Source organism: Agelaius tricolor, unplaced genomic scaffold (assembly GCF_023055355.1).
Source record: "Agelaius tricolor isolate 1412-34295 unplaced genomic scaffold, bAgeTri1.0.p SCAF_1, whole genome shotgun sequence".
Taxonomy (NCBI): Eukaryota; Metazoa; Chordata; class Aves; order Passeriformes; family Icteridae; genus Agelaius; species Agelaius tricolor.
Window position 1 is genome coordinate 74388098 of NW_027269261.1, and position 20067 is coordinate 74408164.

A 20067-nucleotide genomic window follows, 5' to 3' on the forward strand; every position below is an offset into this window, starting at 1 on the left:
GCAAGTAGCTCCATGTATAAAATCTTTCTGAAGCATGAGTATTTTTACATTAAAATAGGTAGGGATTCTTGATGTTATCATCTTGCTGGTTTTTTATACCATAGTTACCACTTATATATTCCATTTGATTATGTGATTTGGGAATCAGATTTTTTTGAATAGCAAAATCAATTCTGTAAAACTTTCCTCTGTTATTAACAGGAGTGGTATGGGTTTTTTTTTTTTGTATAACCACCAAGAAGTGTATTGGGCCAAATAAATACCCCTTTTTTTTATTATTAAATAGATGCAAGCAGATCTCATTGCTAAACCTTCAGTAGCAGTTGAGTTTGTGACACACCTGGGAATAAATATGCCTGAATTTGCTGGAAGTGGTGTGGAGATGAATTCTAATATTTTCCATGAATCTGGAATAGAGGCACATGTTAGTGTAAAAGCTGGACAATTGAAATTCAGCATTCCTGCTCCGAAGAGTCCAGTAAAACTCCTCAGTATCAGGTAATGAGAACTGAATGAGATCTTTCAAGGCTATGTTCTTCCTTCTGTTCTTGGTTTTTATTGTGGTGGAATTGAAAATCTAGGGCAGGCATGGAGAAGTTTTCAGTTCAGAAAAATCCCAGACATTGTAAAACTGCAATAACTTCTTTTGTAAGACAAGCAAATATGCCAGGTAAGTGGTGACTTAGAGTCATGGCTTACAGATTATTTGTCACTATTTTTAAAATTTTATGCAAGACTCTTATTATTTCCATTATTTTGTTTTCTTTCACATAAAATTATTATAATAGCAATACATATTTTAAAATTGAATTTAAATGGACTACTTACATTAATTTTAGAGAGAGCAAATGGCTCAATACACTAAATTATAATTATCAATAATAATACCTACATCATGTAAATCCGGATGTTATTTCAGTTAGCTCCTACATCAATAAGGGAATTTTATTCAGAGGTAACTGTGTTAATAGGACATCTGAGCACCTGTCCTGGGAATAAATTACTGACTTTTCTGTTCCAGCAATACACTGCATTTGGTGTCTCCAGCCAAAACTGAAGAGATTCCAACTCTGATAGAGAACCAAGAAACCTCAACTTCTTGTAAGCCTTTCATTCCTGGTCTAAATTTCTGCACCAAAGTATTGTACCCTAATTCCACTGACACAGAGGCAGTTCCTTATTTTCCCTTGACTGGAGAATCCAGGTAAGCCATGTCAACTTAGACATGTTTATTTTGTGCTAACTACCTTCCCGCTTAGTCTCCAATAGTCTCTCACATCAAGCTTTGCATTAAAAAATCTTTCAAAACTTACTGGCAGCAGCAGCTCAGAAAGATAGCTGTTGAGAACTGTATGATTTCTTCTGTTTGTGGTCATGGACAAAAAAAGTTACATTTGTTTACTTCTTCTGTAGATTTGAGGTTGAATTAGTGTCCACAGGCGAAGTAAAGGAATACTCTGCAAGTGCAAACTATGAGCTGCAGAGAGAGGGAAATGACCAGATAGACACCTTAAAGTTTGCTGTCCAGGCAGAAGGTAAGTGTCAAAATAAACCCTGTGTGGTTTTTCTAGGTTTTGAACTGTCATTTTATAGAAAAGACATTTTTATTAATAAATCTTAATAGTATTCTTAACAGTGTAAGATAGAATACTATTTTCACATCCAAGCAGGCCCACGATTTAACTAGATTTCCTTTCATGCAATTTCAGTGCAAGATTTTCATGATGAGAGGCTGATTTTGTATTTTGAATGATTTTAATAAAAGCATGATGTTGGTGAATGGAAGCAAGGAAGAGGAAATATTGAGGGGGTCTATATAAGCATGAGAAAAATATGTTTCCTATGAAATATGGAATGAAATCATACAAAACATTGGTGGGGTCATTTAAATAAAAAAGTATTGATGGGTCAGTGGGTCAGCCCATCATGTGTTTAGAAGATGAGAAGAAAAAAGATGGGCCAGTTGCAAATCAGACTCATTAAAAGTTGTGTTAGATCTTTAGTGGGATATAATTGTCAGCTGATTCTTTTTGTTCTCCTTTTAAGAAAAGTCCAAACAGATTCCATAGTTGTGAATAAACAAAGTACATTATATTTTCTAGGTATAAACCAGCATGAGGCCACATTGACCTTCAGGTACAACAGAGGCAAAAAAATTTTGACCAGTGATGTCCAGATTCCAGATGTTGGTGTTGACTTTGGTACAAACTTCAGAATTACTGATGAATCCATTTCTGGGAAGAAAGCATACACCTTTGTCTTAGATGTCAACAACAAGAAGATTACAGAAGTTACTCTTACTGGCCAGATAAGGTAACTCAGGAAAACATTTAGAATTTAACAGCTCCCTTTGAAAAGGTTTCACTGGATGTAAAAATTGGGCAAAATTTTATCTTGTTTTGGAGAAATTTCTTAAATACCAACACAGATAAACTTGCCATTGAAACCCCATTATAGAAAAATTTTAAACGATTTTATTTTTAATGTATCAAATGCATACATGTAACACATTGATTGATCTTTCCTACTATATGTATATATATATAATTTGTAATACAAGTTCCTTGAGGTAGTTCTTCCATGTTTGCACACACATGACTACAAGAATGCATTGTACTACTGTTATTGCAGGTGTGATAATCCAAGGATATAAACAAGGCAAGGTTTGTTCAGAGAGGTATTATCTTTTACTGGATATGCTTGGCTCTAAAAAAAGTTATTACATCTCCCCATGAAGAAATCTAATGGCACTCAGTAAGAAACAAAACCAAAAATAACTGAGAGCTTCCTGTAAAAATTCCCACGCTTCTCGATGAGAATATTTCCGGGAACATCTACAGGGGAGCTAACAAAAATGTTCAGCCTGCCAGGGTTTCTAAAATTGTCTGCCTCAGAAGCCCATAGTGAAATGGGCTGATCACATTCTTTAATAAACCTCAGTCTTCCATGGAATTCTGTGATCTTGATGGTGCCCCAGGGAGTCTTTGTCTTTGCTGTTCATGTAGAATTGCCTCTGATATCAGTGGGAGCTTTGGACAGATGTCAGAGACCTCAATTCCCTTTCATTTGCACTAACATAACATTAGAAGTTTGCTTGAGTCAACAAAGTTACAGAGATATAAAATAAATGTGAATAAAGGAAAATGAAGCCCACTGGCATAATATATTTTGCCAAGTGTTTTGTTTCTATGTGATTCATGGCCACAGTCTATTTCCTGAGCAGAGAATTCAGCTTGAGTAAGGCATTTAGAATTTGGTTCAGTTACAACTTTACCAGGACAGGTACATATTTCCATCCTTTTCACTCCTTTGAAATTAACACAGACTCATTACTGTGTGTATCTGCACAGCAGCATTATAATAGTCTACTACAGGTTTTCCAAAGTAACTAGCATAAGCTGAAAATATTCATTGAATTAGAACATTGTTTACAAGTTTGATTCAATCTAATTTTTTGTAACACCTATTATGCCTTTGCTATAGATTTAAATGCTGAAATTGCTCCTGAAAAAATACAATTAAATATTTTTATTCACATGTATTTTTTCTTTCACAGATACGCTGGAGTGGAAGAGACAATGTTAAGAGGCATCATTTCTTTTCCTCGCCTGGAAACAGAACTTGGAAGTGAAGCATTGGTTAATTATTCACCAAACAAAGCATATCTTCAGATCAGCTCAGCTGCAACAATTCATGGAAACTCAATTTCAAAAAGAGTTCTTCTCAGATATGGTAGGAGCAAAAACATGATCCACATACACAACCTGTACATTTAAGCATCTTTTTATTTTAGTTCATAGTATTTCTGAAAATAAGAATATTACTAATTTTACCATTTTCTTTTTAAAATTTGAATTTTAGATGCTGAGAAAGTTGAGCTAGAGTGGAATTCAGGTGCCAGTGCTGCTGTGAAAAAACTGTCTTCTGCCTTCCCACTTGACTTTTCAGACTACCCAAAAACTCTAGAGAAGCGTACCAACGAACTTCTGGATCGGAAAGTGGCTCATACAGATATGACACTGCGACATATCGTGTCACAATTTATCGTGGTATGGTTTTCAACCTGCAGTGGATATCCAGTACATAGCCCTGAGGAATTCTTGCCTCCCCCATGAAAGCCAAAATAAGAACTACTTGTAAAATCACTCATCAAATTGAATAAGCTGTGTATTTCCAGCTTTGATAAGAATGAGTCACTTTAACAGATACTTAGACCCCAGTATTTGGGTAGTTCAAATAACTTTCAGATACCTTCACTGAGAAGTCCTAAAACTTTTTATTTACTTTACAAAACTTTTCTCCTCATTGCAGGCAACAAACACCTGGCTGCAAAAGACATCAAAAGATGTCCCTTATGCCCAGACTCTGCAAGACAAACTAAGTGCACTGCAGGAGCTGAACATTCAGAAACTTAACCTGCCTGTTGTCACCATTCCTGAAGAACTTTTCCTGAAGAGGTAGGGAATAAAATTAGGATAGTGAAAAAGGAAACTGAAAATAGATATTTGTTCACACTTTAGTGTTACTTTATTTTGCTTTGGTTTTATAAAACAGCATTGAATTGCTGTAAACATTAGCATAAATTTGGAATGATAACAAAGAACTTTACAGTCAGAGAAATGAAATTATATGGAGGAATTGATGTACATATTTAATACAGATTTGACTTCATGTCGTATGTGAATAGATGCCAAAGTATTGTATTATATTATAAGGCATACTGAATAAAAATACAGCATTCAACAGTCTTTAAGCCACAGAATTACTGAAGCCATGTTTCTCATAGATTTGTATCCTACATCCCCGCTGACACTTTGGCCATCACCCTGATAGCTCTACATTTTCCTGTGCAGTCCTGTTGGACAGTTCTTCCCATTACCCTACACATAGTGGTTAACCTCCACCAATAGAGTAACCTGACCTCCTCCCATGCCTGACATGCTCACAGGGAAGTTGTACTCATATGGACTGGATGCGTGCACTAGTTTGGTCCCATCTCTTCTACCGTCTAGAGTTTCACAGGACTTGTATGAATGCCATTACCCTTCTGTTAAATTTCATAGAAATGAAATGCTGAAATAAATGCAAAGGACAACAGAGGCTAGTGTAAGATTGGATTCGAAAAACAAATGGAGAAGAGTCTTCAATTTTGTATCTCTTAGATCTGTTTTTCCATGTATTATCTTTTATTGTGCTAGTATGGTATGGTGTGTTAATGCTACACATCTCTATTGCTGCCATTGTGCTCCAGAGCTAAGTATAAGTAAGGAAGAAACTGTTTTTTTCTCCTAGGTTGTTATCATCTGTGCTAATTATAATATAATAATGGGTTTTTTTTACTGCTCTTTTATGTAGCTTTTTAAAGGAACAAATTTCCTTTTGTAAATTTGTAATCTTTTTGTAAAGGAACAAAATTTAAAAGGCATTTGCTTAATTTTCATCTTAGGATGTAGTTCTAAGTGTAAAAATTCAAGATTTTGCAATATGAAAGACCAGTTACGAAAACAAGAAAAGTATCTTTGCCAGCCTATTGTTCATTCAGGAATTAAGGCCAAGTTTCTTTCTGTTTTGCCTTTTCCTAATTACACTTTTTCAGCCAATGATCCATTTTTCAGTCCTAGTTCCTGTTCGCATGCTTAGATTTTATTTACTTTTATTCAGAATAAAAAAATGCTGAATATTTAGATGAAACTTTTGAAATTTTTATAATGGGAAAGATAGATAAATTCCTAACGCTAATATGATTTCATGCATTTCTCTAAGAATACATCACTTTTTAAAAAAACATAATTGCCTTTTTCTGGTACTCAGCATCCCACAAGTGTGCCAGTGATTTTGGAGGATTTTTTTAAATTTTACCTACAAGTACCTTTGTTTATGAAATAAGAGGAAAAAACATTGAAACAATTCCCTGGTATCAAAAATACTTTTGATAAAGACTGATGAATGAGTGCTTGAAAATGTTGACAATAAAGTTTGATAGTTACATTTCTCTCTAAAACTAAAATCAGGACGATGATATAAGTATGTAAGTAAGCTCAGTATCTTAGGCAGAGGAGGAAATCATGAAAACTCCTGTATATGCGTTATGAACTTAGTTTCTAACAGCCTATCTTTCTCTCTTTATTTCCCAGTGAAGGCCGGATCAGATACAACTTCAATAAAAACAGTTTTGTAATTGATATTCCACTGCCATTTGCGGGAAAATCATCTGATGAGATATGGATGCCGAAGACTGTTAAAACACCTCCTCTGGTAGTGGAGTCCATGGGAATAAGTGTGCCATCTCAGGAATACAGAATCCCAACATTTACTGTTCCAAAATCCTATCCTTTCCGTGTGCCTTTGCTGGGCAAGTTGGAGGTCTCTGCTAATGTGTACAGTAACTATTATAACTGGACAGCCGCGTACACCGTGACTAACAGCACCACAGAGAGAGCAACCAGCGTAAAAGCTACCTATAACACAAACGCTGATTCGGTTTTGGAGCTGCTTTCCTACAGTGTGAAAGGTAAGGATGTTTGCTAGATGTCAATGTTTGCAAACCTACTTTAATTATTTTGTATCCCTTATATCAGGTACAGTACATTCATTCCTATTTAAAGACAGGTGTTGCATGATCTCAAATCACTTTCCCTTTGATTTTAAAGACATTGGGTGTGTCTGTTTATTCAGGCACTGAAGGTGAAGAAGTCAGTTTAATTCAGTTAAGACTTTTACAGTCCATGTTTTCCTGGATGTTCCTTACTGAAGAAAATGTCCTTCAAAACTGAAGGCATGATTCTACAAACACTTGTGCAGCTGGTAAATCAACTGTTTTCAAAATCAGGTGTGCAAGTGTATGTGTAGGTATGCCCACAATTTATTTCTCAGTCTATTAATATGTGTATATATGTAAATAAAATTGTCTTATCTTTTCTTATGTCCATATATTGTCATAAGATGGTATTTTTAAGTTGGTTCCCCTAAAATTGCAGTTTGGGTTCTTAAACAGCAAAAGGACAACCTGACTTCATTTCTTCTAAACTCCTCACCATAACTGAGGCATGATAAAGAAAACACTAAAATCTAGGAATGTTAGATATGGACTATTCTTGAGTCCATCTTCTTAATTTAAATAAAGACATAATTTTATGCTATTTCACATTACTGTATTTAGTAGTGTAGTGTAGAAACTTAATTTATTTTTAGTTCGAAACTTTAGCTTCAAATATCAAAGTAGTAGCCATTTTTACTGAAATAGTCAGTATTTACCAAAGCACTTAGGCCTTTAAAACAAAATGTCATCACAGAAATTGCAATTCAAGCAGTAGCATAGAAGTTCAGTGGCATCAGACAAGTGCTCAAAGATGAAAAGGTATAGACACACTTATCTTTTGTCTCTTTTTTCCTATTAAAGGTTCTGGAGAAGCATCATATAACAGAAACGGATTCATCTGTGCATACGAAAATCACCTGAAGCACAGAGTCTTAACATCAGTTTTTAAGCTGTCTGGCAGAAAGAACTATGAACCTGTTCCAGTTGCAAACTACACCTTATCACTTACAGCATCAAGTACTCTGGGTCCTCAGCTTTCATTTTCCAGTGAAATTGTTTCTGAAAAGATCAATAACATGAATACCAATAATGTCAATATGGAAGGGCAGCTGGAAGTGGCTTCAGTGTATGCAAAAAGTGTTTACACTCTGTCTACCACATACAATGAAAAGAGACGGATTTTAGAAGGAAAATCAAATCTGAAGTTGGAGTCTTCTTACCTTCAGGCTACCAATCAGATATCTGGCAGATACAGTGATGGTTCATTTTCCATTACTTCAGTTTCTGATGTACAAAATGAGCTATTAAAGAACACAGCTACACTGAAGTTTGAAAACAGCCAGCTGAAAATGTCATCTGAAACCAATGGGAGGTATCAACATACTGCTGGTGTCAATAAGCTTGAAATAATTTTGTCAAAGAAGATGGCAGCACTTCGATCTGAATACCAAGCCACTTACAAGCAAATCCAGTATTTTGCTGTGTTTGCAGGTTCTCTCAATTCCCAGGACCTTGTTTTCAACACTGATATCTCCCTGACTGATCAGAAGAATCGAGTTGCACATAAGTCATCACTCAATGTCAATCGGTATGGTCTAGCCAGCAGTGCAACCACCAACATGCAGTTTAGTCCCTTGGCAATTCAGAGTGAAATGAATGCCAAGCTCGACACTGCTGGAGGCTCCATGTCACTGTCCTCTTCCGGGCGCTATGGGAAAAACAATGCAAAATTCAATGTAGGTGGAAGAGTGAGCCTAACAGAAATAACGCTGGGAAGTGAATATCAGAGTACAGTTCTGGGTATGGACAACAAACATGTTTTAAATTTCAGAGTTAATAGAGAAGGACTCAAGTTTTCAAATAATTTGCAGGGATCATTCAAAGAGATTAAGTTGGAGTACACAAATGATTTGAATATTCCAGGCTTATCCTTAACATTTGTTTCAAAATTAGACAACAGCTTCGGCTTTGACAAGTTTCACAAACATGTTTTTGACCTTCAACTGGAGCCTAGCTCACTAACAGCTAAACTGAACAATAATCTTAAATACACTAAAGCGGAAGTTTCCAACAAAGCAGAACTTCTTCTCGAGCCTCTGAATATGAACTTGGTTGGCAATGTCAGAGGAGCCCATGGAACAGATGAAATAAGGCACACCTACACCCTTACATGTGCTGGTCTAACTGCAGACTTGAAAACAGACACCGTGGCAAATGTTCAAGGTGCAGCAGTGAGTCACAGAATTCATCTGGATGTGGCAGGACTTTCTTCCTCAGTTACCATGAACACAAACTGTGATTCCAAACTTCTCCGTTTCAGCAATGCTGTGCGTTCCACTATGGCCCCATTTGTCATCACAGCTGATGTACACACCAATGCTAATGGAAAGCTGCTTGCTGTGGGTGAACACACAGGAGATTTGTACAGCAAATTGCTGTTTAAAGCAGAGCCTCTTGCTTTCACTTTCTCCCATGATTACAGAGGCTCTACCAGCCATAACCTGAAGTCTAGAGGAAGGTACACTACCCTGCTTGACAACAAAGTTCAGATGCTTTTTACTCCATCGGAGCAGTCAAGTTCTTGGAAATTGAAAAGTCAGCTAAACAATAATGTATATTCACAAGATTTTAGCACTTACAATAATGCAGAAAAGATCGGTGTGGAACTTAATGGAAGAGCTTTAGCAGATCTCTCTGTAATGGACAGATCACTCATACTGCCATTAACATCTGAAGAAGTTAATTTAATTGATCTGTTGGGTCTCAGGAACAGCATATCAGAGCCTCAAGAATTCAGCATCTCTAGCTTTGTGAAGTATGACAAAAATAAAGATATGCATGTTATTAGCCTACCCTTCTTGGAAAATTTGCCAGTTTACTTTGAAAAACTCAGAGGCACCATTCTATCCATACTGCAGCCCATACAACGTTATCTGAAGAGCGTAGATATAGAACAACACATGAAAAGATACAAGGCAACTTTGAACAGACTGCCACAGGACATTAATGATTACATGGACAAATTAGATATCAAAGGCAAAGTTAGCAGCATGAAAAATAATTTTGTTGCTTTCACAAAGGACTACAGAATAACATCTGATGATCTCCAAATTATGCTGGAAAAATCCATGGACAATCTTCAAGAAATACTGTCTCAGATACAGATCTATCTGATAAAAGTTGGGGAATACATCAAAGACTGTTATGAGCAGTACGACATTAAAGCACTTATTGCACAGCTTCTTGATCAAATAGTTGAAACAATGACAGCTCTAGAAAACAAATATCAGGTAAGAACAACTGTAATCAACATCATTGAAAAATTGCGGGTTTTTTTCCAACAATATGATCTTAACGAAATCGGAAGCAGTACTTTGGCTTGGATTAAAAATCTCAATGATGAGTATGGAATTACAGCTAAAATACAGGAAAAACTAGAATCACTCAAGATTCAGATTCAGAATATTGATCTCAGAAGCGTTGCGGAAAATTTGAAACGACAGATTGAAGCGTTTGATGCTAAAGAATGTTTAGAAAAATTTAAGCAATCATTGCCGATCAAAAAAATTAATGAAATTCTTGAACAAATCAAAGACTTTATTCTAAATTGGATAGAGGAATATGAATTATCTGAGAAGATCAGCGCTTTCCGTGGTCGTATGCACAAATTGATTATAAAATATGAAATTGATAAGCAGATATATTTTTTAATTGACAGAATGATAGAACTGCTTAAAACGTACAGAATAAAAGAAACTGTCCAGAAACTGACCATCTACCTGCAAAATGCTGATGTGAAGTCATGCTTTGATAAAGTTGTTGCTTTTGTTGATGATGCTGTCAAGAAAGTGCAAACCTTTGATTATGAAAAGATGATAAAGCAAGTCAACAAGTTCCTTGACATGGTTATTAAAAAGCTCAAGGCTTTTGATTATGACCAATTTGTAGACGACACAAATAACAGAATTCGAGAAGTGACTCAGAAAATAAATGAGGAACTCAGAAATCTAGAACTTCCACAGAAAGCAGAAGCCCTGAAACAGTATATAAGAGATTTTAGAACTGTGATTTCAAAATACATGGAACAGGTAAAGGACACGAAGCTTGCTGCAGTAATTAACTGGCTTAGGGAGCTCATAGACTCAACAACATTTGCTAATCTCAAAGCCAAGGTAAATGAACATCTGGAAGACCTACGAGAGAGGATTTCTGAAATGGATATTTCTCAGGAACTCCAGTGGTGTCTTCAGAAGATAAGCCAATTCTACAATTCTGTTGTCATATACATCTCCAACCAATGGAACACAGCTTCCAAAAAAATCACTGCGTTGGCTGAAGAGTATGATCTAAAAAATTGGGCTGAAAATGTAAAACAGTTTGTTGAAACTGGATTTAAAGTCCCTGAAATCAGGGCAGTTATAGTCACTATACCTGCCTTTGAGGTTAGTCTCCGAAGTCTTCGAGAAGCAACATTTCGAACACCAGAATTCATTGTTCCACTGAGTGATCTCCGTATCCCCTCCTATGAGATCAATATTAAGAGACTAAAGGACATGAAAATCCCAATGAAATTTACTACCCCAGAATTTAAAATTCTAAATACCTTTCCAATTCCTTCCTTCACAATTGACCTGATTGAAGTTAAGCTTCTGATTGTGAGAACAATAGACAAATTAATGTCTGCAGAATTTCAGTTCCCATCTATCGATGTCTATTTGAAAGATCTGAAGATGAAAGATATGCCTTTTTCTGATATTTCTTTCCCAGAAATACAAATGCCTCAGGTTCAAATACCAGAATTATTGATTCCAAAGCTAAATCTAAATGAGCTCCAGATTCCTAACATGAAGATACCAGAGTTCCAGCTCCCACATATCCCACATACTGTGACTGTCCCTACATTTGGCAAGTTGTCTGGTGCTTTCAGAGTCACCTCTCCATTCTTCACACTGTCTACACAAGCTGAGCTTCGTAATACCACAACATCTGCAAACAGTCCAGAATTTGTTACCTCCATTTCAGCTCAAACAACATCCAAATTAGACTTCCTAGTTTTTAGCGTTACTGCAGATTCACGTCTGCTGGCCCCTGACATGAAACAGCTGAACCTTAAGAATGCCATGAAAGTCAACCATAGGTTCCTTAAAGTTGATCACACCAATGAAGTGGTATTTTTAGGGACCTCAGTAGTAGGTGAAGCTGAAACTAGAGCAAACCTAAATACAAAGAAAAATTCAATAGAACTACAGAATAACTTAATGGTCAAGCTGCAAAGAAAAATTTGGATGCAGAGTGGATTGGCATATTCTCACAGACTGAATATTCCACAAGCTGATTTCTCCAGCCAGGCTGATCTGATCAATAACATGACAACAGAGGTAGAAGCAGGATACATATCATTTACCTCTACTGGTAGAGGAAACTGGAAATGGGCTTCACCTAATTTCTCCGATGAAGGCACTCATGATTCACTTGCCACTTTCAAGATTGAGGGCCCCAGTATTACATTTTCTGCCAACAATAGAATAAATGATAAGTACCTGAAAGTCAACCAAGCTATGAAATATGAATGTCATTCCTTAATGTTTGCAGTGCTTCAGATTCAGTCTGAAATGGAGTCACAGCGTGTGGGACGTAGCCTTCTGAATGTGCAAGGCACAGGAGATCTTCTAGGAATGAAAGTAGAATTAACAGGCTCTCACAATGCTCGGCTCCATGGACGGATTACTGGAACTGTAAATAATGAACTTTCCTTCTTGGCAAACCCTGCCGAAATTCGTCTTTCTACAAACAATGATGGAAACGTGAAAATCAGCTTCCCAATGAAACTAACTGGCAAAATTGACTTCCTGAATAACTATGGGTTCGCCCTCAGTTCTTCTGTTCAGCAGGTCAACTGGCAAGCTACTGGCAGATTCAATCAGTACAGATATTCCCATAATATGTCTGCTGGCAGCAATGATGACAGAATTGAAGCTCATATTGAAATGAATGGAGATGCCAACCTGGACTTCCTAAACATTCCTCTAAGCTTTCCTCAGATTCAGATTCCCTACACTGGAATCAAAACTCCTCAGCTGAAAGATTATTCACTGTGGGAACAGCTAGGCCTGAAGGAATTACTGAAGACAACAAGACAATCCTTTGATTTAAATTTGAATGCTCAGTATGAGAAAAACAAAGACATGCATGCAATCCCACTTCCTCTAGCAAAAGTGCATGAAGTACTTAATAAGAACATCCTTTTATTCAACAAGCATTTTGAGAAAGGGAGAAATGCAGCTTTAGATTTTCTTACAAAGTCATATAATGAAGCCAAAACAAAACTGGACAAATACAAAATACAAACATCACTGAACAAAATACCACGGACCCTCACAATTCCAGGATACACCATTCCAGTTGTGAATATTGAAGTTTCTCCTTTCACTGCTGAGATGCCAGCCTTTGGTTTCACGCTTCCAAAAGAAATAAGCACAAGAGGATTCACAGTCCCAATAATTGGCTTTTCAGTTCCATCTTACACACTAGTTGTACCTTCTTTTGAGCTTCCAGTCCTTCATATCCCCCAGGATCTACGCACTCTAAAGCTTCCTAGATTCAGAATCAACAGCTCAGCAAACAACATCTTAGTTCCTGCCATGGGCAACATTTCTTATGACTTCTCATTTAAATCCAGTGTAATCACTTTAACTGCAAATGCTGGGCTGTTCAATCAGTCAGATATTGTTGGACATCTCGGTGTCTCATCCTCTTCTGTCATTGAGGCTCTGCAATTTAAGCTGGATGGTTCAACAAGTTTGACAAGAAAAAGGGGGTTGAAGCTGGCCACAGCATTGTCCTTGAGTAACAACAAATATCTAGGAGGAAACCATGATAGCACTATCACTCTTTTAAAGAGGATGATGGAGGCTACCGTGGCAACAAATATAGAAGTAGACACACCAGTTTTAAAAATGAATTTCAGCCAAGAACTTTCTGGAAATACGAAATCTAAACCCACTCTTTCCTCAGGGATAAAATTAATGTATGATTTTAATACTCCCAAATATGGTACCAGTGCTAAGGGAGAAATTGCTCACAAATTTGCTTTAGAGAGCCTGACATATTACATATCAGTAGAATCTTCTACAACTGGGGGTATTGACGGAGTATTTTACACTGGAAATGCATTTTCTGGGAGGTTAGACCATGAGGTAAATGCCTATTTAAATGCTAATGGAGCTCGGTCATCCCTCAGATTCGAGGCCCACTCTAAAGCAGATGGACTCTGGATGATTGAAATCAAAGAATTACTTGCAGTTGAAGCCTCTACCCATCGTATTTATGCAGTCTGGGAGCACAGTGGGAAGAATTATGCACGATGTACATCTCGTTTCACAACAACGGGAACTCAGAGATGCAAAGCCACCTTAGAGCTGGCTCCTTGGGATGTATCAGCAGATCTCCAGATTCAAGCCATTCAGCCAAATCCCTACCTGGGCATGGCATCAGTTAATGAGGCTGTTATAGTGAAAATCAGTCCTGCAAACCAGAAAGCTGGATGGAAGGGTGAAGGCCAAATTCACTCATTATCTCTCAGTCATGATATGCAGTTATCAAATGAAAACTCAAAAGCAAAATTTGATATTTCTGGTTCTTTGGAAGGATACATGGACTTCCTCAAAGTCATCAAGTGTCCCATTTCTGAGAAGAGCTTATGGGATATTTTGAAGCTGGACGTCACTACCAGTGCTGACAGGAAACAGTACTTGAATGGCTCAGCATCGCTCGTGTACACCAAGAGTGAGGATGGTTACTTTTTCCCCATACCTGTGAATAAGCTGACCGATGGCTTCACTGTCACTATTCCTGGGTTACACCTAGAGGCTCCAAGCCCTGTCCTCAGCACTCCAGAGTTCAACCTTCCTTTCACCACTCTCCAGGTCCCAGCATACACTGTTGACTTGCGCAACATAAAAATTCCACAGACATTAAGCACAATGCCATTTGATGTCCATTTACCCACACTGCCAAAGCTGAGATTCCCCAAAGTGGATGTAGGAGCAAATTATATTACATTAGAAGAATATAAAATGCCATTTTTTGAGGTGACAATACCTGAATACCAAATAACTATGTCTCAATTCACTTTACCAAAGAGTGTTTCATTTGGCAGTTTCTCTGTAGATCTAGATGAAGTAGCTAATAAAATTGCAGATTTTGAAATGCCTACCATTACCATTCCTGAACAGAAAATTGAGATCCCCCCTCTGAAAATATCCTTGCCTGCTGGAATTTACATCCCTTCATTTGGTGCCTTGACTGGATCTTTCAAAGTTGTTTCCCCTTTGTACAACGTCACATGGAGAACAGACTTGACAAATAAGAAGGATTCTTTTGAACATTCCATTGACTCTACCTGCAGCTCAACATTGCAATTCCTGGAATATGACCTGAATGGTAAGACATTAAAATTCTATATGCCATGATTTTGAGGGAAAAAATTATTGTATTCTAGGATTTTCCAGATCTTTTTTCCCCAGAGTGTTGCATATGAAGGTGTTTCTGCCTGTTTAGCATTAATGTTAGATGACATTTCTTTTATCAGGAGTGGCATTTTTTCATAAATTGGTATCAGAGTCTCAGTCAGTCACCCTGAAGACTAATGACTATATATATATAGCGTGTGTATCAGTCATATCCATGTTGAGATATAATGTGAATTTTAAAATGCTCCAGTTAAACAAATGTTTTCATGTCTTTTTATTTGGGACATTATGGGCATTCAGTATCTTGAAGCATAATTGGACATATCAGTGAAATACCCCAAAACTGGCCATCTAACATGCAACTGGATATGTCTTTTGTATTTTTTGTTGGTAATATACGCATTTGAAATCTTTTTCACAGTTGTTTCAAACTACGAATATAAAGAAGGTGTGTTTGTTATGAAGACAACTGGCAGCTTTTCACATCGTGACATGAGTGCAAACTACCAGGAAAATCTAACTATTTCAGGATTTCGGTAAAGATTTGCTCTAATAATGTGATTTATAATACACATAATTGCAAATGATATGTTGTTGCTTTGATCTCTAATACCCCAGGGTGCTTTGCAGTAATTAATAAGAACTTGTATGTATATCTACCTTGCCATTATGGGCTGTGTCCTTTTCCCTCTCAAGGTAACTTGATAGCTGTTCCCTCTCAGGGTTTCTAGAACAGCTTTTCTCACCACCTCAGTGGTCAGAAAACCACTGAGACATAAACACAGTATTTTATAATCAGAGCAGTTCTAGATCTAACCATCAACATAGCTGGGTTTCTTCCCAGTGGATCCCTCTGTCACCACAAGCCAGTACAGAGTAATTTTTATTCACAAGTGCCCACACCAGGAATTAGACTTGTCTCTCTTTCTGCCTGTTCCCATCTGCAAGTGTTGTGTTGATACATCCAGGGGACAGAATCAGTGAAGGCAAGTACAAATGCAGGTAAACAGTAGTGCCTATACTTGTGTTGGTGGAAAAATTGCTGTCAGTTTGTAGAAATCTGTAGAAAGCTGATAATGGTACAGCTACAGCCTTTGTTTACCTGCCCTAATTTAATGAAAATTCACAACAGAGCTCAATATAGTTTTATCTAAAACAGGAAAATTGGAGTGACATGAAGTTTTGAATATGTCAGGCTAAATTTTAAGAAATGTGGATAATAAACCTGATATTTTATTTTCATCATAAAAGCATTGTTTACTAACATATATATATATGAAATTATAAGTGGTATGATGTTCAGACATACATCATTTGGCTTGTGCTTTCTGCATTGCTTCATAGCTGTGTATTTACTGTGGTTGCAGAGGCGTGGAGGACACTTTATCACTAGACATCATCAGCCCAACTTTCACAGATGTTCATGTACGTTACCAAGAGAATGAATGGAAATCATCAGGCTCAATATCCTCACCCTCAGCTGGGACCCTTGCTTATGTCATGGAAAGGGACAATGAAACTTTAGTTGCCAGAATGTACTACCAAACTCAGGTAAGCTTGATATGAGCAATAAAAAGCAAAAATGTATGGTGTGGTCAGAGGAAAAGTTCCCTTTTAAATTTTGTGTATGTTTATGTTGAGATATAAATTAACCACCAAATAAAAACTATAGTATCAGTAATTAAAGGTTTCATTTCCTACACTGGCCTTTCTAGTACTAAAAATAATATCTGTGTAAAGAGGTGTTTTCAAGCCCTTCACAGAGTTATTTTTTTCCATCTCCTGTGGTTAAGAGGGCACATCCACTGAAAGTGAAGAATGTACAAAGTCAGTTTTAGATAAGCTACCCATCAGGTTTAATAGATAGCCATCAGGCTACTTGGAATTACTACATAAGGGACCATTATAGGAATAAGGCAACTAGAAGAGGTCAGACCATCTGTGAAGTGTCTTTTTTAATCTGTTAATATCAATTTTTAATCTGTTACAATACATGTTTTTATTATTGGCATACTACAATAATTTTCAAATTAAAATATTACATTCCAAACTTATATACTAAATTAGGGATCAGAAGCAACTCATAATTCACTATTTATTATAAAAATGGAAAAACTATACAGGTAAATATATTCTCATTTGAGGATTTATTAATTTCTCTGAATAACTGTCTAAATTGTCTCATTTATTTAAATGATTACAAAATTAATTCCTCTAATATTTTCATATTAAAAAAATCCTTTTTGAATTCTCTTTAATTGATTTCAGGAATGAGTAGAAGGCTCATTTTCCCAAGTAATTCACCTGCCTTATGGGACATGATTGGCATTTAATACAAAGGAAGGAAAAATCTTATTTGCAGTCAGATATTAAAGACCAGACTAAGTTATGTTCTAGTCTTGTGCTTTGAAGGAGCTTGAAATAGCTTGGTACAAGATAATTTCTTCCAAAATAAACTTTCAAGATGAGAGCAAACAGACAGCAAACAGACAGTGAACAAAAAATTGGAGAGTGCTTGTCTTAATAAATGGTAAAATTAAAGATGCAATAATGAGAATGTTAAAATACTCTCATAAATAATATTGGAGTTTTCTTACCCTGTTTTGTATTTTCAGTCTGCTCCCCAGAATGACATTGACATACTAAAAGGTGAGATATCCCTTAAAGAACCTGACCAGATTCAAATGAAATTCAACTGGAACGAGGATGCTGCCAAAGACTTGCTGTTGGGTCTGAAAGCAAGAGTGCCTAAAATGACAAATGCAGTCTATAGATATGTTAATCGGTACCATAAGGAGCATACGGGACTGGAAATTAGTGCTGCCACCTTAAAGATGAAGAATATAATGCAGAATAATGCTGAAAAAGCATACACTTTTGCTGCAAATCAAATAGATGAAATAGATGCTCAGCTTCGCACAGCTGCCAATGAGGCCTCTGACAAATATCAGGAGCTGAAGTTCAAAGCTAAACGGCTTTATCGGAGAGCAGCAGATCAGGCTGAACACTTTGACTATCAAAGAATAAAAGCGGAAGTTTTGAATGTTTTAATTGACATAATAGAACAGTACCACCAGAAAATAAAACACGTAATTGACTCAGCCACTGAATTCCTGAAAACCACAAAATTTCAGGTCCCTGGGTTGTCTGAAAAGTACAGTGGTGCAGAAATATACCTCATGACTACAGAGAAGGTAGCAAAAACTGCTGATGTATGCCTTTCAAAACTTCAGGAGTACTTCGATGCCTTGATTGCAGCTATCAATGAGCTGGAAGTCAGACTTCCTGCTTCTGAAACAATTCTTAGAGGCCGTAATGTACTTGATCAAATTAAAGAAATGCTGAAAGATTTGCAGAACAAAATCAGGCAGACATTTGCTACTCTTCAGGAAGCTGACTTTGCAGGAAGGCTGAAGCAACTGAAACAAGCAGTGCAACAAGTTTTTCAGAAGGTAGAAGAAATGGTTAGAAGCTTGCAATCCAAAACTTTTGAAGACATCAAAGTCGAAACACAACAGCTGTACAAAGATGCAATGGCTTCAGAATTTGCCCAGAAGCTGAGATCCTTGACAAAAGATGTTAAAAAATACATTTCTCAGTTCAAAGACTTTAGCCAGAAGACATTCCAGGACCTTTCAAAAAAGCTGCACCAGCTGCTCCTCTATGTAAAGTCATTGAGGGAGGAATATTTTGATCCAACTACACTTGGATTGTCAGTGAAATACTATGAGGTGGAAGAAAAAGTACTGGGATGGCTGAAGAATATCATAGATCTTCTCGTAGATTGGCACAACCAGCGTATTGGAGATCTTGCTGGCATTGCTACACGCCTGACAGACCAAGTAAGAGAATTGGTGGAAATCTACAGTCAGGAATATTATGACCTTATAACTGATTTTGAAGGAAAAGGAAAACAGAAGATCATGGAACTCTCATCTGCTGCTCAAGAAAAAATCCGATCTTGGTCTGCAGCTGCTAAGAGGAAAATCGATGAACATAACAAGCAACTCAAAGAAAAACTCCGGGAGATCTATGGGCAGCTTAGTCAGTCCCAAGAAAAGCTAATCAGTGAAGCCAAAAGGTTAATTGATCTAACTATAGAGAATTACTCTGCTTTCCTGCAATATCTCTCAGAGCTTCTTCACCGGCTTGAGCAAATAACAGCTGAGAGCATAAAGCCGTATGTAGCTGTTCATCAAGGAGAGCTTAGAATAAAGGTGCCCATGTGACTGGCAGGCCATTTACCAAATGCCCCAAAAAAGCAGACAGGCACTCAGGAATAAAGTGGAAATGTCACACATACTGATTCAGCAAGGCATTGAGAAAGGCTCCAAGAAATGGAACGAAATGCAACACTTCACTAATGAACAACTTGACACTGAGCAAGTGAGTCCTGAGGAGATTATGGAAAATATCCAGCAGCACATGAACACCTGAATGGGCATGTAGAAGAGGAGAAATAACAAGTTTCTACCAAAATGTATTTAAATATAACAGCAATCAGTATACTGGAGCTTCAGGTATATATGTTTGAATCTGAATTTGTAAATGAAAACTTGATAATCTACACTAGGTTATTTTAATAAGCTTAATAAGCCAATAAATGAGTTCTTTATTACATTTTTGTGTCATTCATTACAACTACTTTTACTTGGAGCATAAGGCTTAATCCAACAATTTTCAAGGTCAATGGGAAGTCTTTTCTGTAATTTCACAATATGTTGGATCAAGTTAATAATGTGCAATGCATATTGTAAATAGTCACAAAAGCTATGGAATACATAGAATAAACAGGTTTTAAGATAAAGGTCACATTCATAAGCCAGTTGAAGGAAGACTTGGAAACACATCTATTTCCCAGCATAGAGATACCTTCATAGATAAGTAAGGAAAAGAGCATGTGTAAAACCATGAATTAAAAAAATTATAAATTCTGAAAATGGCATCAAAAATTGAAAATTAACATACAAATATGAACATATGTAGAAATCTGACTCCTGGAAATTTTCAGATAATAATACAAAGGTTTTTTTAATAAGAATTAATTTATGCATGTGT

The 20067-nt window shown here is 36.7% G+C and overlaps 1 protein-coding gene across 1 annotated transcript in view; it reads left to right on the plus strand.

Annotated features, from left to right (window-relative positions):
• APOB (apolipoprotein B) overlaps nt 1–19446 on the plus strand; it is a 35467-nt gene extending 16021 nt beyond the window's left edge. The window contains 13 exon segments of the mRNA XM_071430756.1: nt 287–498; nt 1022–1204; nt 1414–1535; nt 2103–2313; nt 3557–3732; nt 3862–4049; nt 4312–4457; nt 6135–6511; nt 7400–14980; nt 15431–15545; nt 16377–16560; nt 17625–19234; nt 19236–19446. Of these exon segments, the coding sequence (XP_071286857.1) occupies nt 287–498; nt 1022–1204; nt 1414–1535; nt 2103–2313; nt 3557–3732; nt 3862–4049; nt 4312–4457; nt 6135–6511; nt 7400–14980; nt 15431–15545; nt 16377–16560; nt 17625–19234; nt 19236–19446 (11316 nt within the window).
• Nucleotides 19447–20067: the final 621 nt, after the last annotated feature.